Source organism: Symphalangus syndactylus, chromosome 12 (genome assembly GCF_028878055.3).
Source record: "Symphalangus syndactylus isolate Jambi chromosome 12, NHGRI_mSymSyn1-v2.1_pri, whole genome shotgun sequence".
NCBI classification, from domain to species: Eukaryota; Metazoa; Chordata; class Mammalia; order Primates; family Hylobatidae; genus Symphalangus; species Symphalangus syndactylus.
In genome coordinates, this window is record NC_072441.2 from 60,304,411 (window position 1) to 60,330,751 (window position 26,341).

General features: G+C 36.5%; 1 protein-coding gene and 1 long non-coding RNA gene across 10 annotated transcripts in view; one reads left to right on the forward strand and one right to left on the reverse strand.

Annotated features, from left to right (window-relative positions):
- Positions 1 to 26,341, forward strand: part of NTNG1 (netrin G1) — a 347,869-nt gene that overhangs the window by 267,366 nt on the left and 54,162 nt on the right. For 5 of the 9 annotated variants that reach the window (XM_063624384.1, XM_063624387.1, XM_063624392.1 and 2 more), the window contains exon 5: positions 4,890 to 4,916. In XM_063624384.1, coding sequence (XP_063480454.1) covers positions 4,890 to 4,916 — 27 coding nt within the window. Of the gene's footprint in view, positions 1 to 4,889; positions 4,917 to 15,807; positions 15,874 to 18,318; positions 18,379 to 26,341 lie in introns of all 9 variants that reach the window. The other 4 variants (XM_063624386.1, XM_063624388.1, XM_063624389.1 and 1 more) reach the window with 2 other exon arrangements.
- The window catches only part of LOC134733762 (uncharacterized), a 72,564-nt gene continuing 47,079 nt past the window's right edge, over positions 857 to 26,341 (reverse strand). The window contains exon 4 of the long non-coding RNA XR_010117366.1: positions 857 to 8,697. This is a non-coding gene — a long non-coding RNA (uncharacterized lncRNA). The remainder of the gene's footprint in view (positions 8,698 to 26,341) is intronic.

Consider the following 26,341-nt stretch of genomic DNA (forward strand, 5'->3'; position numbering starts at 1 on the left):
GATGGCTGCATTCTGGCTAAGAGATCTAGTTACCTACTTGATGGGTTTTTCAAACCATCTATCACAACAGTGGTAATTTTTCCTCTCAATTTGAAGCATGCCAAATCCTTATCCCTTCTGCTTCCTTCCTGATGAAAAGCCGCTGAATCTTCCATTGATTCTCAAAAGGAGTTATGGCTTTTAGCACTGTATTAATCAGCTTCTGAAGAGGAGGGTATTTATTTTCGAAATCATCATTTTGACTTCCTTAAGCATAACAGTGTACCCTTAAGCTATTTACTTGGTTGGGGGAGTAGTAAACTTATTTAAAAAGAAGAAAACATCACATTATTATATTGGGTAATTCTACTAGGTTCTCACCCCCCTAATTGCAGCAGAATATCTTTAAAACAAACATAAGTGGGAGAAGGAAGGGCTGATTGAGGAAAGAATAATTGCAAGTACCTGCAAGACAAGTGCTTTCTCGTTTTTTCAGCATATGGTAGCATAATAGCCCTTTGGCTTACTCAACACTTATGTATTTCTGTGGTTGAAGTGACATTTCTATTCTAGAAGAAGTGTTATTATTAAACTAGTACTAATTGCAGAAACTTCTGTTAAAACTCATGCACCAGGGCTGAGTATGGTGGCTCACACCTGTAATCCCAGCACTTTGGGAGGCTGAGGCAGGTGGATCACCTGAGGTCAGCAGTTCAGGACCATCCTGGCCAATACGGCAAAACCTCATCTCTACTAAAAATACAAAAATTAGCCGGACGTGTTGGCATGTGCCTGTAATCCTAGCTACTCGGGAGGCTGAGGCAGGAGAATCACTTGAACCCAGGAGGCGGAGGTTGCAGTGAGCCAAGATCAAGCCACTGCACTCCAGCCTGGATGACAAAACAAGACTCTGTCAAAAACATAAACAAAAACAAAAAAAACCTCATGCATACCTGTGCTTCATTTCCTCTGCACAAATTTAACAGTGCCTCACACAGGGACTAGAAATTACATGCTCCGATGTTGACTATAAAGGGATGGACTTGGACAAGGCACTTGAATCTCTTTATGCCTCTTCTATAAAACGAAAGGGCTGGAGAAGATGATGTCTTAACTCCCTTTCAGCTTTCATTTTTTATCACTCTTTCTGAATTATCTAGTATCCTTCCTTCCTTCCGTTCTTTTTAATTTACCTGTCGTCTCTTTATCTTTCCCAAGTATTTTTGAGGTTGTTCCAGAGGTGAATTTAAGCTAATGAAGCTTAAACTTCAGGATCCCTCACTGAACTCCTTCTTAATTTATATATATATATATATATATAAAATTTTATATTTTAATGTTAAGTTATTTTTCTTAAAGAGAAGTCACAGAATTGTACACATTTTATGTCTCACAAAGTCTGCACTTGCCCCTGGGTGTGTTAGGAAAAAAGACAAATACAAATAAGAGTATTAAAAAATGGAATTTAAACAGAAGATCCGAGATAAAGAATAGAAAGAAAATAGGCCAAACATTAAATGCTAAACAGTTTCCCCAGCTGAGCATCAAACTGAGCTCTGAGTTTCATGGAAGGCAAAGTGGTAAAAGGAATTTGTATATTGCCTAACTCTTGTCATAAGAATGTTGGATGTGTTCAAAGACAATGTGTATTATTAATATTAACAATTAATATCCATTAATCCTGAACTCTGAGAAATCTCAGTGGAACACTTTATGGGGGATAAAATCACCCTTTGACCAAAAAGTGATGTTTTCACAATGATAGAAACTTTCATGGAAATAAGTAATAAATTTTTGATCCAATATAAGTTGAGCAACTTTTATGTCATCAGACATTGTCCCAGGCAGATCCAACAGGTGCAGAAGGGAACAAGACATGGAACTTGTGCCCTCAGATCTGTCAGGCAAACACATAAAAAATGCAAAAACAAGTTGATAAATTGATCATGGAGGCCTGTACAAAATGCTATGGGATCACAAAGGAGAGAGTAGCTAACTCACACCAGGGATGTGGAGGAGGAAGGAAATAAATAACTTCTGAGCTCAGTTTCGAAGGTAATAATATTCTTTACATGGTAGTTGTCGTTTCACAGAGAATGTTAAAAAAACTGCCAACATGTGCCTAGACAGTTTTCCTAAGCACAATCTGACTCTCATTCCTGTGGCTTTTAGACATAGTCACTGTTTGTTGTAAGATGGAATTGCATTCATTGATTCATTCCTCACAAACCCCAAAGACACCCCACCTTTCATGAAATAAATTGTTGCAGTTCATTTCTAGCCCTTTCTGTCTTATCCCCACAAGCATTTGAGGAATTTCTCCTGGCTTACCTGTAGCCTTTCTAGTGGATTTATGAGTTTATTCAATTCTTTATCTGTAGAGAACCACAAACAAGGTATTTGGACATTAAAATAAGAAGCATTAGAAAAAATAATGATATTTTCAAATATAGTAGTGGACATCCCTTGGTGTTCAGACATTTTCAACTTCAAAGGTCTGTATTCAAATGAGCAGTTTAAAAATCTCTTCTAAGCCATTCCCATTTTACAGCAGAGGAATAGAAAAAATGGCTCATCTGGCAGCACCTCAAAAAATTGTAAGCCACAAAATGAGGAACAGCCTGAATTTTAAGCAACCAATGTTAAGTAATAGAAAACATCTTCATGAGAAAAACAGAATCTCCTAATAGCCTCGCTTGGTGAGGTTTGGAAACTTGGAACAAACATTGCTCCCCTTCCCTGGTATCCCCAAAAGGATGAAAAAATTTCTGCATCTTTCTAAAGTATTCAGCTGCAGCAAATACTGCATCAAACAGTCTTGCGGGTTTGTTCGTCATTGTGTCGTGCCAAACACCCTGAGATCTCTGCCTTGCATAATACCTGCCCTTCTAGCACTATGTAAGTTTGTAAGCACATGAAAAGTCTCTTCCTGCCATCCCAACTTCCATTCTCTTTGATGGATTACAACAGGCAAGCAGTGCCTTGCAATGCAGCAGGATTTTCAATCATGGGAAAATTTGGAACTTCTGCAATTGATACTAAAATTATGATGCTGCCATCATATCTCACTCAACAGAGGATTTGCAAAAAAAAAAAGATTCAGTATCGAGTCACTGTCACACTGCAGCAAAGGTAGTCTACTGAAGTGTCAGGTCAGGAATTCAGCAGTCCTTTGCAGAAATCACGTTCAGCTTGAGATTCATAGGGTAGAGTTAAAACATCGACATGGAAATTTGGATTTCTAGTTTTGGTTGATCAGTAATTAAGCCGAAGCACTACAAATTCTGAGCATTTAAAATCAAGATATTTTTGTGTTTCTAATAACTAAAATTAAGACTTCATTCTTTCCAGGGTTTAAAAGAATCAGAGTAAGTCTTAATTTCATATTCTCTCCTACCCACTAAAAAATAGGAAAATAGTTTTTGATTTTAAAGAATACAAAGCTAGAAATCTCCGAGCAAGCTAAAATGATTAGTTAAAATAAAACAAGGGCTGTTGTTCAAAGATAAATACTAAAATAGAACCTTAATGATTTTTACAGTTACCACCTGTTACTATACTTCAATGATGTGAAGAACAAGTCTGAACAACTCATTAACAGCTATAATTTATTGGCCGCATACCATGTGTCAGACATTTTTATGGATTATCTCATTCAATCTTCATGGCAGCCCTATGCAGTAGATCTTATTAGCCCTTTTTCAGATGAGGAAACAGTGCAAAGAAGCTAGCAGACTTGCCTAAAATCACCCAGCAAGGCAGTGTAAAGCAGAATTTTCTCTGAGTTCTGTCTGATTTCCGTTGCATGCTCTCCTACCCAAATTAGTGGTGAAGATGTAAATCTCTGGCTTTTAATTAACAGCATCTATCATAATGTTGCTTGGTGAATGAACTATAACAGTAATAGTAATCATAGCAAAGACAGACCTAGTACATACTACCTGTCGAGCAATACTCTGAGTGATTTACATCTGTCAGTTTATATAACTCTTGCAGCAACCCTAAGAGATAAAAAACTGAGCTACAGAAGGCATAAGCAACTTGCCCCAAAGTCATGTGGTCAGTGAAAATTTAGGAGTTGGAGTCAAGCATCAGACTCAGAGAGCCTGGCTTCTGAGCCCAGACTATTGGCCACAGCACTATATTGCTGGGTTAGATACAGACTAAATTCGTGTCCACATTTATACCAAGTCCAGCCATATTCTGAAATGGCTTCTCTACCTTAGCACAACTTGTGAATTAAAGTGAAAGCTGAAAAATCGATGAAGTCCGTGATCAATATGCACAACCTAATGTATTCTTGAATTATTCTGCTCAATTAAGTTTCTATTACACAGTTTAATCCACGTATCTGACAAGTAAAAGAATAAAAATGATGGTTATATGAAATTAATCAATAAAATGCCAAGTGATTTTCAACAGCTAACACATGCATCTCATAACACATTTTAAAAGGTCTATTGCATATGTGAATATATTTGCACAGGTCCATAGAGTGTATATTTGGTACTCTGTACCCATAACTTAAGCCTGGTTTAATATCTAGTTTGAACCACATACAAATGCTCATTAACCTTATAGGGAACCACAAAATGTTGGATGTCAAAAGGCTTACTTGGACCAGATGCCGAAATGAGTATTAACTTCCCAACTCTGACGAGCCCAGGAGTTCTAGAATGAAACAAAATGGTTTCAATTGCTGGAAATTGTGTGTGTGTGTGTGTGTGTGTGTGTGTGTGTATAATGTGTATATGCATATATACGTACACATGTATTTTGTGTGTGTGCTAATTTCCTAATAGTCTGAATGTTATCAAGTGTCAAGTTTCTAAGATTTTTATATTAAGTTAAAGATGCTATGTACTAATAAATAGCTAACAGCTTTTCTTTATTGTTTTCTTTCTCTCCAGGTATCCCCAGTATTTCCAGTATTGGTAGTAAGTAAAAACAAAAACAAAAACAAAAAAACACCACACCAAGTCTAGGCTAGCTTTGCTTTGTTGTTCAGCTCCTCAGATCTATTTTCCCAGTGTCCATTTCTGATGTAATAGGGTATTTTCTTTGTGAATTGCATTTTTGTGTCGATTATCTGCACAGATCTGGCAAGAACACAGATAAAATGATTATTTGTGCATAACTCCATGAACATGGCAGTGCTATCACTTTTCTGACTATTAACCAATGAAGGCTACCTAGACTCAGGTGCAATTCCTTAGATAATCATCATCATTTAGCAAAAATATAAGTAGTCCTATTTATCCATACTTAGTAACCAGCAAAGAAATTGAACTCTCTCTCTTAGACTGGATTTGGATGTCTAACATAATTTTAAAAAGCAGAAAATGAAAGCCAATGAATGCCTTGGGTATATGCATTGGAACCCAAGAAAAAGTCCATGAAACCAAGGGGAGGGAGTTTTGTTAATGCATTAAACTTTAGGTTTTGTGAAGGCCTGAAACAGGCAAGTTTGTGATCAGTAGTCCTTCTGGAGAGATAAAGGAAAAAGAGAATCTGTACATTCATTTCTCCTTCCTAAAATACAATGATCTATGTCTTCTTGACTACTTAGCTTTGAGTTTGATATAGAAAGAGTATTAAAAAATGTGTGAATTTGGGAGTGAGAGTACTAGAAATTCCTTTAATAAGTCTTTTAGTATGAATCTAAGCAATTGAAGAGAAACCCCTCTTCAACCATCTATAGAACACTTCTCCAGTATCACTACAAAGAACTTTCTTCCAGCTATCATGGGAGAACCAGGTGTAGCTCCTGCTTCATGTGTAAAATAATGATGCCCTCATGCCAAGCCTGAAATTCACATTAAGAAAATGCCCAGTAACTTTACAGAGCAAAATTTTACATATTTTTTATATATTGCACCCTTTATCTCTAATGGCTAAAATCTTTGAACAACTACTAAGTAACTGATTAGAAATAAATTACTGAGGAAGCAAGATTATGCATGGTAAGCAGAGAGAATTTTCACTGTAGTGTCACCCCCTCACAGGCTTGTGTCATAGGTGCTGTGCCAGGCAGGGTGATCGCAGTGTAAATAGCCATTGAATAATTGCGATTCCCAGCATCCATCTAAAAAGCAATACTGTGATAATTTGGATAAAGCAACTTCCTGCTTCTTATAAATGCGCAGTCAGATCTCCCAATTTATAAATCAACCCAGTTTACTTGAGCTTGTGAATAGGCCTGGACACTGATTTGTTAAGTGCTAGATGTGGTAAATGCCATGAAAATTGGCCACTTTGTAAATAGAAGTAGTGTTCACATCCATTTAGAGATACCAGCCTAATGCTACAGCATCCTCTTTGTGATCTTGTTGAAACAGCATCAGTGTTACAAACTTGCAAATGAAAACCTTCAGCTCTAATAGTCTACTTTTTCTGCTTTAGTATCCCCCTTGGCATTTGCCTAACTGTATATATACCCCACAATGTGCTCCTTTCAGGCCTTGACAATTGCATTTGCACGTGCATTTTAGTGCAACAGGGAAGCAAGTAGAAGCAAGCTGACACAGATTATTGAGGCTGCTATAGTGATCTGGCCTGTCGAAAGTTTCAGAAATGGATGGATGGAAAAGTAGTTCTTTGGCGCTGGGGTGTCTTTCTGTTTGGAGTGTCAGTTGTATGTTGCATGGCCCCTCTAACTGTACTGCTCACTCGACATCCCATTCGGCCGCCTCCACCACATCCCCCATATCTGAGCATCAGCAGATGTTGACCTTTTACACACCAAATCAGGAAATTTCTGTTTTGTTTTGTTTTGAAGTCAGTGGTGACCTGAAAGGATGCTTTGTTGTGCCTTTGAAAAAAATATATTAACCTTTATTATCAAGAACTTAGGAAAATTTACTCCTAATAAAAACCCTCTGACTAAAAGTGATATTTTGGACTCTCCCTTCAATATGCCTCTGGATGTTCTGCTTAGAATGCAATGGGTATTTTCTCAGATTTCCAGCAAGCAGGATGTAAGAGCTTCCAGAGGTCACTCAACATCCCACATGACTAGCTTACCTGTTGCCTGGCTTTTAAGGTAAAGAGAGTTACAGTTAAACCATCAAACCTGATTGTATCTTCTAGGCTGCTTTAATGGCATTTGAAAGTTCCTTCTTTGTGGGCTTATAAGGTGCTTGTTGTGTGCACTTGTGGATTCCTTTCCTCTCCAAAGGGCAAGAATTCACACGTAGACGACACTGCCTGTTCCAGAGGGCAGGGGAATGGGGTTTTCAAGGTGCAAGCCAGAGAAAAGGAAGCTGTTTGGATATTTAGCTAAGTTATGGGTGTTTGTCAGTGCTTTTTGCATTACCCCAAAGAAGGAATCAATGACTATAATTCCACTAACTATATAGAAAGATACCATTATAACAGATGTAACACCCATGAGACCCCGATTATCACAGCATAGCTCAAGGAAAATAAATGATGTATATTATCGATGTAGATTATTGATGTATATAACCATCAGTTTACATACATATTCTGTATACACAGTGATTAAAGGTTTTGGAGCCCTAATAAATTTCAGTATAGATCTCAAAATGCCAAGCCTGTATTAAGGTTCAAATGCATGGACAGAGTGGTCATCCTTTCCAATCATCTGCTAAAAATGTTTTTGAAACAAATTTCCCATTAAGGTCATTCGTACCTGCTGTTGTCTATCTGTTAACCAGTAGGTTTCCCAATAATCCTAAGGATACTTGACTTAGAACTCAGTCATTCTGATCTGCTTTGGCCATGGCTGAAAAAATGCTGGTGACATTGTCAGCAATTAATGAATCCCAAAATAAATCTGTAGCCTTTGAGCCTTATGATCTATGTTTTCACTTTACCTGATGTGGTAGGAATTCCTTCAGATTGCATTTTTTAATGAAGTGTATTATGCACTTATAAGTAAAATTCATGATTTTATCCAAGTGAATATTTGTTGCTGCTGATAATCCAAAGTTAATAGTTGGCTTGGTGTGGGTGTTTTTGTTCAAGTGATAAACTGATCATTACCTTCTAATATATATCATCTGATCTTTGGTCCTGAAAACCAAATGATTACACAAATTATGTTAAACATTATATTATAAAGAGCATAATTAGACCAGCAAGAATTGGCCTAATATGCAAATACATTTGTGTGGGTAATTATCACATCTTACAAAAGCGAATGACAGATGAGTCAGAGGTTGAAGTTAAACTATCCACAAAACAAAGATCACATCAAGGAAGACCATTTCGAACTCTTGGAGTTTTGAAATAAATGGAAGTTTTTAAATAATACAAACAAAAGAAACGAGAGATGTAAACATTTTGTGAACCTGACTCTAGATTATTTCATTAAATTACTTTCAAATGACTGACATGATGTTATATGAAGCATAGAATACTGAGGAAGGTGTTTGGCTATCCCTGTCCTGTCCCCCACCCCTAACTTATTCAATTTAAAACAACAGTTCACTTAAGGGAAATAGCTAATTGTCCTGTTTTATCTTATAATAAGCAGTGTCTTCATCACAGAGTTAAAAATTCATCTCTAATTTGATTTAATTGGCAAGACCATTAAACAAGGGAAGTGCTACCTGCAGGGATCTATCAGCCTGTTGAGGAAGCCCAGAGATGTTTTCATACTTGAAAACATTTTATGCCAGTTGGAGACCTTGTAAAATTGTTTTCCATACAGCATCCAAATATTTTTGTGCAGTCCTGATTTATTGTAGAAACCTGGATAGTGAAGAAAATAACAAGGTTAATCATTTTCCCACCCAAGATTTATTAATAATAGCATTCATGTTATACAGAGAGCTGCAGTGTTTGTTTGGGTTTTTTTTCCCCTTTGCTTTAATACTTCTAAATCCCCCAAATAAAAGTTTCATTTGAACAGCCCTTTAACTAATTAGGTTTTATGTAATGAGGAAAAAATTATCAGGCTAGTGTAACAATAGGCAAATTGCATGGTGTGCTACATTAATTTTGAACTCTTTGCTGATGTTCTAGAAGGAAAGCTAAGGTCCCAGATGAAACGCCTTTGGGACTATCATGTACCCAGTATCCTCATCACAGAACCATTTCATATTTGTGTAACTAGCATTTCACATTCATGAAATCTTGTGGTTGTCCTAAAATTGAATGAACATTAGGACATAGCTGCCTCTTTAATCCTGAAGAACAAATCGAATATTCCAATGGAGAAGCTGAAATAATCTCCTACTTAAATGTTTTTTTAAAATCCAATAAGTTTACCAATCTTTATTGACAACAATTGCCCACCTTGAGCAAATTAACTTTATCATGTATTAGCATTCTCCCAGGTGACTTTACAATGTCAAGCCACTTCTTTTTTTTTTTTAAGTGTGAGCTGATATCTCTGCCTTTGCCAGTTATCTCTGTGGGGTTAGGAAATTCCTAGCTTAAGCAAAAACTTGCCAAGATCTCCAAAAGGTTTCATTTGATGAAACTTTAGTCATGTTAACTATGAATTCCTGTACTGTGCCAGTTACTTCAAGCATGTGAGTATTAACTGAAGTCTTCTTGGACTATCAATGGAGAGCTGTCCAACTAACCACGCCACTGCCTAGGAAAAGTAATTGTAGGGAGGTATTCCCACATGTCTACAGAATTCTATTTTACAAATGGTGAATCTGAGGTTTAGAGTGGCCACATAACTTGCCCAATGCAGTACAACCAGGAATGCCTACCTGGCTGCAAAGGCTACACTCATAACATTATACCAAGTGGAAGAGATTAGAAAAGAAAAATTCTAGATTAATTGACTCCTACCCTAGACTTTTTCCAATGCATTACACTCTGCCTTAGAAGACCTGTTGATCCCTAATTGACCCGTTCTATGCAGGGAACTGTAGAGTCCTGGAGAAAAATCAGGGTTCATTTCTGGATTCCTTATTGTGTTGTCAGCTGGAGAACTTACAAGCATGGTGTCTGAGGACAGGGATGGAGGACTGTGACCTCCCCCTTTCAAAATATACTATTCCTCTACCACCAAACATCCTCAATATATTGAGGAAGAGGGAAAATGTATGGATGTCAGATACCTTATGGAACATGAAACAGTTCGTGAAATTAGCTATGCAAATTGTGAAGCATGCTTATGCCTACTCTGTGACAGTAAACCAAAAATTTTTCTTCATCAACATAGTTGCTTATAACAAAATAAAATTCGATATGCCATCTCAAGGAGAACTCTACCAATATCACACTAAACTCTGTTTTCCCCATCTGTTTAATGATGGTGTGTTTCTGATAGTAGGTCGTTGCTGCGAAGATGGTAAGATTACCTCCAAGGCTCTGGGGATTTCTCCTGTAGGACTTTAGAGTTTCCTGTGGATTTCTTTTCTTTTCTTTTCTGTTTTTTTGGTTTTGTTTTGTTTTGCTTTGTTCGTTTTTTTTTTTTTTTTTTTTTTTTTTTTTTCTGAGATGGAGTCTCACTCTGTCGCCCAGGCTGGAGTGCAGTGACGCAATCTCAGCTCACTGCAAGCTCCACCTCCTGGGTTCACGCCATTCTCCCACCTCAGCCTCCCGAATAGCTGGGACTACAGGCTCCTGCCACCATGCACGGCTAATTTTGTTTTTGGATTTTTAGTAGAGACAGGGTCTCACTATATTAGCCAGGATAGTCCTGTGGATTTCTTTCTGGGCATCAATAATGCTATTTCCATCCCAAATGCAGTGTGTGCTTAAAATTTTTTTTCAAATAAAAAAAATGCTATTTCCAGATTTCCTGAGGAATGACAGCAGTGACTGTGTAAACCCAAAGGGACCTTGTAATTTTATCTCCACCAGATATTTTCCTCATATGCCAGGGAAGAAGAATGTTTAAGGAAGGTTCACTAACATCCTTTCAGCAGTGGCATATCATATCATGGTGGTACCCTATTTCTCACAGGTTGCCGTATTTTAGAACCAAAAATTATGTAAGCATTAGTGTTGTTAGGAAACTTAATAAAAAAGCAACTCATCCACCTCACCATTTTCAGACCAGGCAGCCAAGGCTTAAATGAATTCCCTAAAGCATCTAAATAATGACAGAGCCAGAATTCCAGCTCAATGTCCAATTTCCAAACTAGGACTTTTTTCATTCTACCATGACATTAGAATTAACCTTCTCATTTATATAAATTAAACTAAAATATGAGATATTACATGGTAGACAATACTAGAAAAAAATCAGAAAACTTTCTCCTTGATGGGAAAGTTACATTTTACAGTGTTCTTAAAGGCCATCCACAAAGTGACTTGAAAGCTGCTCAGTAAATGCCATGTGTGATAGAAGACAACTTAATATTCTAAAGCAACTCTACCTCTAAAGCTTTCTTGATATAAATAAACCGTCTTATTTTTCTGTTTCAAGCTTGCTTTGCAGCTTGACTCACTGGGACGTCAGCACTAGACAGTCAGGTTTAGCAATTCTATCATAGTTTTCTTCAACTTACAATGCAGTGAGCTTTCCTTGGGTGCAGAAGAGGAAAATATTTCCTTCCAGAGTCTAATTTTTATAGCCAAAATCTCAATTTTTCTCATTCATGAAAATTGATTTCAAGTGCGACCACTAAATTGTCATGTAAACAGTTTGGGGGTGGGTTCTTAAAAAAAAATTGGAGAAACTACCTATTTGATTCATATTCTAAGCTGATGTGGTTCTAAACCAAAAGAAATTTAGGAATTACCATTTTCAGATTAAAGGTTAAAAATCAAATATTGTCCACAGTATTACAAAATAATTTGTATTGCTTTCTGAATAATAGTGATTGATAGAGGCCCTAGAATTGGATTATTCTCTAAAGTAAGCTATATCTTAAGAGATCTTTTTAACTTATCAGATCAATTGGTTTAAGAACAATACTGAAAAAAATAGGGGAAGACATTATTTTCCTACTTCGAGTCAGAAACTGTTTATAGTACAGCAATCTGATTTTTATTTACAATAGCAACCACACATAGAATGAGCTAACATTTACTGAATGCTCACTACGATGCCAAGCAAATATTAACTCTTTCTGTCTTGACAACAATGAGTAGCAGAGAGTGTCATTATCTATTCCATTTTGCAGATGAGAAAAGCTAGGCACAAAGAAGTTAAGGAATTGTACAAGTTGTGGAACTGGACTTTTAACCCAGCCTGAGCTCTATTTACATGCACCATATCTTAAATAAATTTATCCTAAATAGATTATTTTCTAGGCTTCCCACAGATACAATCTGAAAATTCAGACTAATAATAGCAATTGAAAGGCATTTCAGATATTTTATTTTTTAAAGGAGGCAGTTGTGGAATAAGTGATTTTGGTCTCCATACTACATATGTAGACATAGTCTTTGGAGCCTGATCAGGCAGATCCTCAAGACAAATTCAGTCTATTTTCCCAAAGGTATGGAACCAGGATCCTTAAGAAGAAGTGGTTTCCATAAAAAGCTATTCTTGAATGATTTGTCATTTACAAGCATATCGTGATCCTTCCCCTCACCCTTATAATAATTTCTCAATTCAGTTTGGGTTTAACCAACAGTTAAAAGGTCCATAGTCAAGGCATGTAGGGATAATTTCCTCATCGCACAAGGAATTCTTAATCCACTAGATTCTCCAGATGGCATATGCCTCATATATACAGGCATCACCCTTCCATAAACTTTACTATGATGCTGCTAGGCCATGAGAAAACCACTGGAGTGATGAAAATTGTCAGCTGAGAGAAACCTTAGAAATCTCTTATCTGGCATTCCTGTTTTACAGGTAAGGAAAGTAAAATCCAGAAAAATTAACAGCTAGATAGCTCCTCAGTGGCAAAACAGGGATCAGACCTCTCATCTTCTGAATCCCAGTGCCCTTTGCCTTGTAACAAAACACCACTCTGAGACATTCATATTGACCCAAAGATTTTCCCTAGTAGATTTGTGGGGAAAAAAAATGAAATTAATACATTCTACAACAGTTCATACAAAAAAGCAATACAAATATTGTTGACGCATTATAATTTGTTTCCATTGCTAAGAATTTTTCTCACTAAGAATTCTCAGAATCTTCATGTTCTACAAAAACTTTCATTGGAATTGGATGTGATAAGATAGAATTGCTCTCAGACATGCTGTTAAAGTAGCCTCTAATATGCTTAATTTACTTCTGGGAATTAAATGTTAGTAATATTTATTGAGCATTTACTACATGCTAAGGTATTAGAATAAAAAGTAAAATTACTCAGACAGTAATTGGCTAATTTTAAGTTGTTTTCTTACTTGGCCTTGCAATTATAAAACAAAATACATTTAAAAAATTAAGATGAGATATTAACTTAAAAAGTCTCATGATGGCCAAATGTTAAATGTATATGTGCAGTCAGTAACACACTATAGGAGTTTAGAGGCCACAAACTTCAATATCCATTTTTACAGGATAACATTTTTCCTCCCAAGGAAAATGCAGAGCACATAAAATTTTGTCCCACTGAAGATATGTATGGATTTGATCAGGATTTTCATATGATGGCTGCTGGTGGTTCTGAGTTTTAGTAGTTTAAGGAGGTTAGGCATTCTACATAATGAAAATTATTTGAAAAAAATAAAAGTCGAATTATATTCCCAGGCAAACACAAAGGCTTCCCCAGCCCAAGAAAATATTTTAGGTACACAATACAGAAGACAGTTATATTCTCAGTAGGAACAGATTGTAAGTGAGGTGTCTATCTTGATAAGTCCCTACAGGTCGAGAAGTCTCAGCAATTTGAAAGTAGAATGGCCTACACTAATTTTTTAAATACATATAAGAAGATCCATAAACTGGAACCTCAGCATCCTGGGGGAAAAAAAATCATAAAACACCAAGAAAGGAGTTATACTAAAATACAGGCACAGACAAATATTTAAAATATTAGTATATGAAATAAAGTTTAATTTATAGTGTTATTTTTCAGAACTGATTTCTAAAATTGATTTAATATAAAATTATTATCTTTACTTAAATTTCTTGGCAAAGCTCAATAACAAAATAATAAATCATACCAGTACTTGCATTTCATCAAGATAAACAAGTCGCTACTTAACATTAAGCTTGCAAACATCACCCTCACTTATGACCTATGTTTGTCTCTGTACAGAAGAAGATGGAGAGAGCTAGTTCACCAAACTAAGATTGTCTTAATCTGATACTAATAATACAAATACATTTTTATGTAAAACCACACCAATACGTTGAAAGCTTATGAAATAAAACAATTTCTGGGAATACAGACAATATTAGTTTCCTCAAAACACAAATTTATAGTTTTTCAAAGCTGATCATCACAGATCAAGTAGGCTTGTCCTATTAATTCAATATCTACCATTCAGTGTCTACCCATCATCAAAATGCTCAAGTGAAAAGCAACATTCAGTCAATTGACTTACGTATTTTGCCTGCATGTTACCAAATATTTATTTATTTAATAACACCTGTGTACAGATGTGGAAAATTATTACATTCTTTCTTCATTCATAAATTTTCATAGATATCATCAAGATTGCCTTTGCCTTTGTGGATATATGTATGAGAACAGAGCGAAACAGAGCAACAGTTCTGTTGGCTCTATCAGATCAGCTTTTCTAACAAATACTTAAAAAAGCAAAGTTATAGTGCAAGTCTCTTGTCTTGGAAGAATGCACTATAATCTAATTATGGAGGAAACAACATGATAATACCTGTTTACAGTAGCATAGCCACTTGATATCTATTTCTCAATTATCAGATATTTACTGAAGCCCTCTGCAAGGCTTTGCCCTTCTTCAAAGAGATCCAATCCAATTAGAGAGATGAGAAATCGACCTATAAAACTTTAACTGGCAATATTAAAACTCAAGCCTGTCCACATATCAGTGAGAAAACAGGAGCACTGAAAATAACAGGTTACAGAAATTTAGAGCCAAGAGCCATCCTTATGGACCTAGGTGGTAACAAAGGACAACACAAGAGATGTGGTTCTGAGACTGGACTCAATAGATGGTAGGATTTTCGTCATAAAATAGCTCCTTTAATAGTCATGCCCTATGCACCTTCACAAAAATAGTTTAAAAATATTAAATCCCAGCCTGGCTCTTCTGCCTTCCATAACTGGAAGACACAAATAATACCGAGACATAAATAATACCAATTCTTAAATTAATTAATGCTTTTATTTATTTCTGCATTGGAACCAATAAATCTAGAAACATATTTTGAGGTAAAGGCATCATGAAAACATATACACACCCATACATACGAACCTTAGATACAACTGAAAGCATCTTGGACCTTTCTCCATAAGCCAAAATCACCAGTTATCCCTGTTTCCTTTTCTGAGAAACTACACATATAAAAATAGGAAATATATCCACTCCTTTTCAGAGATAATGGCTCACACTTAAAACATGCCCCGAAGAATCTATCACGAAAGACGAACGCAACAAGTTCATATCTGTAAATATAAATTGAGGAGAATGGAATCCTCAAGTGAGAAATTATTTCTTTAGTGTTATCTTCTAGTTTCAGGCACCAGCTTTACATAATAGTTTGGAGTGCTGAAGTCCTTATTTGTATTTTTGTGTGTGTGTAAGAACACTCTACCTTATTTTAAAAGTAAATGTGTAGCTTTGGTAGGGAAGTAGCTGTATATTTAATGTCCATTCAATGTTTTGGGAATCATCAATTGCTTGCTCTTGTTTGATGTGGGAGTAATGTTTTGTTTAAGTGCATCACAGCCAAGTTAAAGAGCAGATGTGTGGTTTGTGTCTTTATCCATATAATTTTCTGTTTAGACCAAATGACATTATAGCTGAAAATAACCATACCCTGATTTTTCCTGATGCATGCAGATCCTCCAAAGTTTAATAGGATATGGCCGAATATTTCTTCCCTTGAGGTTTCTAACCCAAAACAAGGTAGGAGCATGTAAAATTCCTACTGACATAAAATCCCACATGTTTGGGGGAAAATCCTATATGCCATTTTTAGCACAAAATAAGAGCATTATCATGAATGCTATGTCTTTGAAAAAATCATAATTCAATCTTTTTCTCTAATATGAAGAGTATCCCAAAAATACGAGAGTGAAACATGAAGGGGAAAATTAGATGGCATGGAAGTTAAAAAGCCCTTTACCAGATTGCATTGAAGGTCAGTCAGTCCCAAGAGAAGTCTAGACTTCTGTTACCACCACAGTGTGGAGGACAAACAAAACTTTAAAATGTGTGAGTGGCACAGTTATCCTTTCAATGTCTTCCTCTTATTTTTAAGTCAACCAACCAGTACCTCAGTTGTACTGAGGGTCTGGGAAAATACATAGAGGTAGTATTGTGACACCTGACAGATCTGTTTTCTCTGACTATTGCTCCATATTGACTTGCAAAAATTTGGAGCAATCTGTCTCTTTCCCTTCCTCCTTTTTCCTCTCTTCTTCCCTCCCTTTAGCCTCTCTCACACACTCTTTCTCACTCCCTGTCTCCTCTCTCCCTCTTCCCCCACCTCCTCCCTCCTCTCTCTCTCTCTCTCTCTCTCTCTGTCTTTCACATCACAGTAAATTTTCCTTGTTGGAACTTTTCCTTTTATCTTCTTTATCAATTAACATTCATGTGTTCCAGCATTTAGAGCAATCTGTTCTATTTCTGTCCTTAGAGCAGTAATTATTTTCTGACTCCTAATGTCAAAGAAGAAAAAGAAAAAAAAAAAAGAAAAAAGAAAATAACACTGATAGACAGAAATGTGATTATGCAGGAAGAAAGAGAACTTTTAAAGCCTGAACAATAAACTTCATAAGCTGCAGTGTAATGTTAAATTCATATTGACATCTAGCCTATAGGTATATATAGTCATGTATAAATAGGAATTTATTTTAATATAATATTGTATTATTTTGCCTTCTTCCTTCTTCAAAAAAAAAAAAGGCACATCTTTGGCTTCCACCTTCCTTAGTTATATACAGGATGTTCCTTTTAAACTCTAATGAACACAGATGGAAAAGGAAATGAGCAAAAGGAGGAACCAGGAAATAGCTGCTAAGCAAAACAAAATATATTAGCAATTTGTTGAGAAGTCAAATTGGAAGGGCTGCATTTTCAGTCCTTGATCAGAGTGATGAAATCTAGACTGTCCTAGATACATTTATTACTAGCAAATAGAATTATCTTAATCATCTGCTCCAAATGAATTTTTTCAAGTTTCTGCATACATATATGAAAGAAGAAATACAGATCAAGCTTGCCCCTATTAGTATAATTCTAGGAGGATTCAGAAGAGGTTTAGTGGCTTTATTCCTTGGCAAGTTCAATGACAGCATCTTCAGTGAAATGTCACTCAGTATTTCCTATTGAATTTCATAGTTCACAAATTATACAACACAGGCTCTAAGACAACACTTCTCCACAGTGAGTTTTGAGCTGAACAAGATACTGCATTGTCTAAAACCTGAAATAGGCCCATTTAATTATTTTGCTGTGTTGTCTGTGAGAGTCACAGGACAAAACACTTTCAGAAGTATCATTATGTAACCAGTTGCACTTCCTTACAATGTGGATAACGAGTTCAAATGAATCTATTGAGAAGCAGCATAGTTGAGCAAAGTGCTTAAATTTTGAAATTTTAGCGAAAGGTACACTTTGTAGCAGAGCCCAGTTCTATGCAGCTATAATTTATCTTGTCAGCATCTGCAAAGAACATCAGGCTCTGTTCTGTTTTGGCTATTTTCACAAGCAACTCTTCATGAATAATTGGAAAAGAAATGGCAGGCAAACATAGAGAGAAATCCCCTGCCATTAACAAGCTGATAGCATCAAAAAGGTAATAAATGCTGAGAAGACTACAACTTTTAAAGGTATACTTGTTCAAGGTGACTCTGAGATAGGCCCAAATGCTGCTGAATGGCTGACTATTGGGACTGACTATGTTCTAGGATGCCTAATTAGTTCAACAAAAATAGTCTAAATGGTGTATATGTCGAATAGTTTATCATGACACAGAATGTCATGGTGAACCCAGGCAATGATAATGCCAACTGACAACACAACTCCTATTTTAAAAGATTGACAGTAGGGGATCCTACTATCCATATTGTTATGGGAACAATCCTTGCTTCACTGGATTCTTGATTTAAATGGTAATGATTTTTCCCTCTGAAAAGAAAACTTCTAAACTGTATTACTGACAATGTTGAACCATTTCTAGCCAAATACAAGCCTTACTTTGTGACTGAAACAAACTCCCAGGCACAACAGATACAAATAGTCTCTTAATTTAGGGCTACTTTTCAAGTGGGTTGGTGATAAGTTATTACAGTTTGAACGTTTCACTATTGTTTCTAATTTACTGTTCATTCTTTTAAACCTATCCAGTTGCTCCCAAATTAGCTTTGTCAACAGTTTCTTCTGTTCAAGTTGCAAACCACAAGAGAGGTAGGAATTCTTGGATTCATACAGTGATTTCATGGTGTTATGTGTTGTGAAACATTGCACTGTATGAATCTGGAATATCTGTGTAGTGTACCCATCAGCTTATTGGTGAGGCATGTTGACTGATATCAATCAATGCATTGAATAGTACTGAGAATCATCTGTAAGAAAAAAAAAATGCTTCACTCAGAAACTTGACTGCAATTAAAAATGCTCCATTTGTTTTCTGAAAGATTCATGTGTGAATAAGAATTATAATGGTTGAGGTTCCTGTTTAGAACATGAATGTTAGAGCACTATCATGGATACTCACTTGCATTGAAAATAAGGAAACCCACTTATAGTGAGTTTCAAGGATGCTTTTCATGAGACCAGAATGGCAGGTTCCATGTATGGTGCCCATTTCACTTTGTGACAAATGAAACACCTTGGAATTTATGCTTCCAAAAAATTGTTTTGAATAACTTTGAAAAACACAAGTGAAGATCTGCACTGGATTAAGTGTTGCTTAGGATCCAAAAATAATAGTTATATTACTTTCTTTAAATGAAAGTGAGCAGCATCTCATCTGTGACTCATGAATGGCCCATTCCAGCTAGCATCTGTCATTCACAGAATGAAGATTTTTCAGGAAACGTGAAGACTTCTGTTTTTATTTCACCATTTTTTCTTTAAATGTCCTGTGTAACGGGTGTGCTTGTTTTCCACCCTTGACTGTTGGGCATATGTCACGTTTTGGTTTTGTTTTTTGTTTTTTCATAAAACACCTCTTACAAAGAAATACATTTATTAATAAAATCTGAACTTAGTTTGACCCATTTGGTGAAAATGACCATAATGTTTTCCTATTCCTTATTGAATTTAGTCATTTCCTAGATTTTAATCAATGTTGAATTTGTCCTTCCGTGGCATATAGAGAAAAAGTGGAAACTGGTCAGGAAATGGGAAAAGGGAAACCAAGAGTATTTAAACCATATGTCAAAATTTTCTCAAATGTGCTTTTAACCATGGAACATAGAAGATGCCAATTTGGGTTGAGGGGAACCCAATTAGATTTGAAATTTTGGGAAATAAGTCCTGTATGAGAAGAGCAGATGCAGGCTCAGAGGGTAACACATCAATTTGGGTATGTGGTGTGTCATATAGGCAGTCACTGAAGCCACCATAGGGATGCCATATGGAAAGAGACAAAGAAGGTGAAGGAGAAAGGAAGGAAAAAGCACGTACAAAGTTCATCTCTTTTCTGTCATGTCAAGCGTGCTGGATATACAAGAGGCCTCTGAACCTGGAATTTGAACTTGCATCTCTAGTTTCTTGAGGACACAGCACAAATGAGGTCCAGACACATTCCTAGGGGCAGGGAGAAGCTACCCAATGAGGTAGACTTACCAGAGACAAATTCACATCATCGTCAAATGATATGTGTGGAAGAGCTTCAACAGCTATGTAAGGATGCAAGACAGGGTGGCGAGTGGGGAAAAGACAAAGAAAATGCTAGAGGCTCTTAATTCCCAGAATCACTCCATTTAATGCAGTGAAGGGAAAATTCTTTTTAGAGTTCCAATTCCTTCACCTTTGAGGTCTTTTTCTCAAATTCTTTCTTTTTGAATGTCTAAAGTGAATTTTAATCAGCTCTGGATTTGAATTAGCTTTCCTTATTTGGCCAAAAAAAAAAAAAATCTACCTGTTCTAATTGTGCCACATTCATTGTATTTTATGTTATATTTACAGAGACAATTTACTAATGTAATTATAGGCAACATGGGGAACAGTAAGAACGAGGATGCAAAAGAGAAATTGAATCCCCTCCTCTTAGTAACATTCTTTTTCTTTCATTCTCTGTGTCCAACCTCTTGATTTCCTGGAAATCTTATCTGCCCAGGTCTTCCCTAGCCAGCGTCGGTCAAAAGGAACCTTTTAAACCTTAGAGGAGCCTCAGTCCTTTCCTTATCTAGAAAGTCAACTTTGAACCCTTCCCCTTGTAAGACACCTCTAGCCTTCATTGCTCTTAACTGTCTAGGTACTAAGTGCTGCCTTCCATGTTTCAATATATCATATATATTACATATATATAGTATTTTTTCTATCTTCCCACTAGAACAATAGTACTCAGTGGGGATGTGGGTGGATTTTGCCCCCCAGGGGACATTTGGCAATATCTGGAGAAATTTTTGTTTTTCACAGTTTGGGGGTTGCTACCGCATCTAGTCATCTAATCCGTAGAGGGCCCAGGGATGCATCAGAAAAGCCTACAATACACAGGACAGCCCCATACAACAAAGTTGTTTGGCCCAAAATGGGAATCGTACCAAGGTTGAGAAATCCCACACTAGACTGAAGGCCTGGACCTCATTCCCTTTGTCTTCCGGTACATGATGGTTGTACGTGGTACAGGGTAGTTCTCAATAAATACGTGTTGCCAATGGTTGCCATGCCACATTGTGTATACATACAGCTAAAGACCCCCTTTAGCTTTGCTTATACAACAGTAATAAAAGTTGTCTGAAATGCAATTTGACATTAAAAACTATATAAAGCAATTTTCAGAAACCTGCTTTTTCTCTGCCTAAGCTTATCTGTTAATAGACATGTAGTGAACTCTCAGCTAAAATAATCACTAACTTAGCGGTAGCTTGTTCTGTGGCTATTGTTTTTCTAAACTCCTTAATATATAGGACATAGCCAGATTCTCTTCAGGAATTCAAATGATGAAGGAATGAATTAAACATAACTTTTCTCTGTATCTTCCTCTGTTCCCCAAAGGAAGGGGTCTCAGGATCATCGTTCATTCATTCATTTGACAATATTTTTTTCAGTGCTTAGTGTATGCCAGGCAATATCTTAAGTTCTGTAGTTATAATTGTGCACAAAACAGACACAGTCTGCCCTTGAATATTTACATTCAACTAGAGGCAGAGAAATTATTTTTGCATAATACTTTTTGAATATTATAAATTCTATGAAAAAATATAAACAAGATTAGGAAATTGAGGGATTAGGGAATGTGGGTGGGGGCTATTATCTCAGATTAAATGGTCAGAGAATTTTCTTTGAGAAGATATTTTAAAAAGAAGTGGGGAAAGAAATAATGGAGATGTCTGGGGTTATTCCAGACCAGCAAGTGCAAAGGCCCTGGGAAGTGCTTGGTGTGTTTGAAGAGCAACATGGAGGCACTGTGCCATGAATTAGGAGGAGAGAGCTAGCAATGAGCCCCCAGGGAGGACAGGGGCCAGGTCACTAGAGAATGAATGAACTCCTCTTTTATTCTGAATAAGATGTGAAGCCATTAGGATGATGAGCAGAGGAATGTCATGACCTCACTAAAGTTTTGAAAGAGTCACTCTGTCTGCTGTGTGGAGATGACATTATCACAAGGGTTGAGGCCAGAAGAACAGTTTGGGGACGATGGCAGTAATCCAAGTAAGGGCTGATGATGCATCTGAGGAAAAGGTGGTAGAGATGGTGAGAGGTGGAAGCTAAGCAGTTGGAGGAATGGAGTAGTCATTTACTGCGACAGGGCAGCTTGGGTGAGTAGCAAGTTTAGGAAGGCAACCCAAGAGCTCAGCTTTGAGCAACTTAAAGTTGAAATGTTTATAAAACGTCCAAGTGGAAATTCTAGGAAGGCAGTGGCACACGATGGATGACTCTGAAGGGAGTCTCACTAATTAACTGGGGAGTCAGTCCACCCTGGAAATAACTATTTTGGAATGGCCCGCATATAGACCATGGGGTTGGGTAAAAATCATCTGGAGTGAATGTAGAGAACAAAGAGGTCCAAGGATTAAACCTTGAGACATTTGAGGAGATGAGGACAAGAAGCAAAAGAGAGAAAAAAGCAATGATGGGTAGGGAAGAAGGAGAATCAGGAGAATGTGGTGGCCCAGAAGCCCCCTGCTTCAGGAAGGATTACCAGGCAGATCTGGGGACCCCATTGAGGTTTATGGTCATGAACTTCAAATGATACTTGTTTCTAAATGGTTGGAGAAAAACTAGCCACATTTAGCTACTGGGATATGAGCATGAAGAGATGAAAAGTTGAATTCAAAAAGAATTAGATTCAGGGGGTACATGTGCTTGTGTGTTTCATGGATATTACATGCATAACGGCCGGGGATTGGGCTTCTAGCATACTTATCACCTAAATATTGGATATTGTACCCAGTAGGTAATTTTACAACCCTCAAATGTCCCCCATTTTAGAGTGCTCACAGTCTATTTTTTCCATCTTTATGTCCATATGTACCCTTTATTTAACCCCCACTTATACATAAGAACATGCAATATTTGATTTTCTGCTTCTCTCTTAGTTCACTTAGGATAATGGCCTGCAGCTCCATCCATGTTGCTGCAAATGACATGATTTAATTCTTTCTTATGTCTGCATAGTATTTCATGGTGTATATGCACATTTTCTTTATTTAATCAACCGTTGGTGGACACTTAGGGTGGTTTCATGACTTCGCTATCATACATAGTGCTGCAATAAACATATTACTGTAGTTGTCTTTTTTATGTAATGATTTATGTTCCTTTGGGTAGATACCCAGTAGTAGAATTGCTGGGTCAAATGGCAGTTCTATTTTTAGTTCTTTGAGATATCTCCATATTGTTTTCCATGGAGCCTGATCTTATTTACATTCCCACCAACAGTGTATGAGTATTCCTTTTTCTCTACATCCATGCCAACATTTCTTGCTTTTTTACTTTTTAATTAGAGTCATTTTGACTGGTGTAAGATGGCACGTTAGTGTGATTTTAATTTACATTTCTCTGTTGATTAGTGATACTGAGAATATTTTCATGTGTCTGTTGGCTACTTGTATGTCTTCTTTTGAAAAATGTCTGTTCATGCCTTTCCCAGTTTTTAATGGGGTTGTTTGTTTTATTCTTGTTGAGTTATTTGAGTTCCTTGTAGATTTTAAACATTAGTCTTTAGAGGCATAATTTCTAAATACTTCTCCCATTCTGTAGGTTGTCTGTTTATTCTGTTGATTATTTATTTTGCTGTGCAGAAGCTTTTTAGTTTAAGTCCCCTTTTTTTATTTTTGTTTTTGTTGTATTTGTTTTTTGGGTCTTCATTATAAATTCTTTGCCTAGGCTGATGTGCAAGAGTTTTTCCCAGATTTTCTTCCAGGATTTCTATGGTTTCAGGTCTTATATGTAGGTCCTTAATCCATCTTGAGTTAATATTTGTATAGGGTGAGATAGAGGTTCAGTTTCATTCTTCTGCATATTGCGAGCCAGTTTTCTCAGCACCGTTTATTGAATAGGGTGTTTTTGCCCATTGTTTAGTTTTGTCTACTTTATGGAAGGTCAGAGGTTGTAGGGTATGTGGCTTTATTGTTGGGTTCTCCATTCTCTTCCATTGATCTATGTGTCTATTTTTGTACCAGTACCATGCTATTTTAGTTACTATAGCTTTGTAGTATAATTTGAAGTCAGGCAATGTGATGCCTCTGGATTTGTTCCTTTTGCTTAGAAATGCTTTGGCTTTGGCTATTTGGGCTTTTTTGGGGGGGTGGGGTTCCATATGAACTTCAGGATTGGTTTTTCTGATTCTGTGAAAAATGACATTGGAAATTTGATAGGAATTGCATTGAATTTTAGATTGCTTTGAGTAATGGGTGATTTTAACAATATTAATTCTTTCAACCCATGAGCATGGGAAATTTTTTCATTTATTTGTGTTGTCTGCAATTTCTCCCATCAGTGTTTTATAGTTCTCCTTGTAGAGATCTTTCACCTCTTCTGTTAGCTGTATTCCTAGGTATTTTATTTTATTTTGGGGGATATGTAAATGGCATTGAGTTCTTAATTTGCTTTGCAGCTTGAATGTTATTGGTGTATAGAAATGCTACTGATTTTTGTGCATTGATTTTGTATCCTGAGAGTTTGCTGAAGTCGGCAATCAGTCTGGGATTCTCCTACAGGATCTTTAGGCTTTTCTAGGCATATGATCATGTTGCCAGCAAACAGAGATAATTTAATTTCCTCTTTTCCAGTTTGAATGCCTTTTATTTCTTTCTCTTGCCTGATAGCTCCGGCTAGGACTTCCTGGAGAGCTGAATTTAACCAGCATCAACTTTTAACTGGGATCAAGATTTCCTTATAATTGGAGGGTGGAAGGCCAAGGGAGTATATAAAAGGAAGTGATTATAAGGATTGGACTATGGATACTATGTAAGAAGAAATGGGAGGTCATGGGAGGTCAGTGATTTGAAGAATCAAATAATTATTAAACTATTAATATCATCCCTTCAGAAACTTCGTAGGATAATGCAGCTCAAGCTGTATCTTAATAGGTTCTGTGCCTGTATGGAAAGACCAGGTATTAAAAAGTAGGAAATTAACAGAACTCCAAAAAATAATATAGCAGTTTAAGAGTCATATTTGAAATACTTTGCATTTATATAATACTCTCATGTTTTTCAAATCATTTTCAAAGATCTGTTTCTTATTTTATATGCTCAAATATATTATGGCCAGAGATGACAGCTTTATCAAAGTCTCAGAAGAGTACTAGAAGTCTTAAAAGAATCAAGTTATTATTATCCATTTTCTACATTATGAAACATTTTAATGCTTATAAAACATTTAAAGTATCCAATTATCATTTGAAATAAATTTATACTATTGTATGTTTAGCTGAATATGGTTTCTTATACCATTATTTATCATTTCCTTTCAAAATTAATAAATTAGTTTTTAAACAAGACCCATAAATAGTTAATGTCCCCAGAGAAATGTGTACTATTCATTAAATTCTGATAATAGTAGTGATAATATCACATTTAACATATTTATAGAGATTCATGGAATGGGTCTTAAACTGTTGAACTTGGGTATCTCACAGATTTGGTTTTCTTACTCAGATAAAGCTTTGTCAGGTAGATTAAAGCATGTAGTTCTGGCCATTGGGCAGACTGTACAGAATCCTTTAGGTACCCACAAGGGAACCATACTATGAAAAGTCACTAGCCTTATTCTCTACATTTCCCCAGCTTCATACCTTTGCCCACTCTTTACTCTATTCCTTTCACCTAAAATGCTCATTCCCTCCTATTTTGTTTTGCTTTAATAAACTCTACCTGCCCTAAGGAAGATTCAGAGTGCGCATCCTGTAGGACATTTTTTCTAATTCCCCTCATGTTAAATCAAGTTCTCCTTCTACTTAGATTGCTCTGTGTCACTGTTTTTTCTCTGCACATACTATTTTTTTCTGGTTATCTGAGCATATGTTGTCTTATTTACTAAATAAGCTTCCAGGCAACAAGCTTCTATGTAACTGTAGAAAGCTCCTAGATGAATTTTTGCACATAAAAGATGCTTTTGAACAAAGCTCTATTAATTAAATTAGATGTACCAAGAACCAACCCGGGTTAGGGAACCTGAAGAAGGACAGCCAATAAGAGACCTCTTCCAGAGGAGGGGACCCAGGGGCAGGGCTGTTATTGCCCCTCCTCAGGAATTCCAGGCAGTTCTCAAAAAGTCTTTGGGAAGCAATTAGGTTTGAGAATTGGGTTTCCTTCCTTCGACCACTGCTCTCAAAAGGCTCTAGTCCTGAAAGATTGTCTTTATTTCAAACTCTCCAACAGAGAAGACTCCAGAAGCCTTTCTGACTTCCTCAGGAGTCAGTAATGCCAGTATAAACAAGGCATAACTCAGAGCGGTACAGAGGATTGGTGGGAAATGCTTGTTGTTTTACAGGAGGTTTTAATTTAGTAATCTGTAACTCTATGATTATTGGTGGTAGTATTATTATTAACTTGGCATGGCTTTACTACTAAATTTATATGGATATTTTCTGACACTGTCTCCTACATTGGAGTCTCAAGGCCACCATCTCCCAGTACTCTCCCTCTCCTCCATATTCACCTCCCCTCTGACTTCTTCCTGTCCTCACACTCATCCTTCTCTCCCTGTGCACGTACACATGGTGATACAGCTCACCTCAAATAAAGGAAGT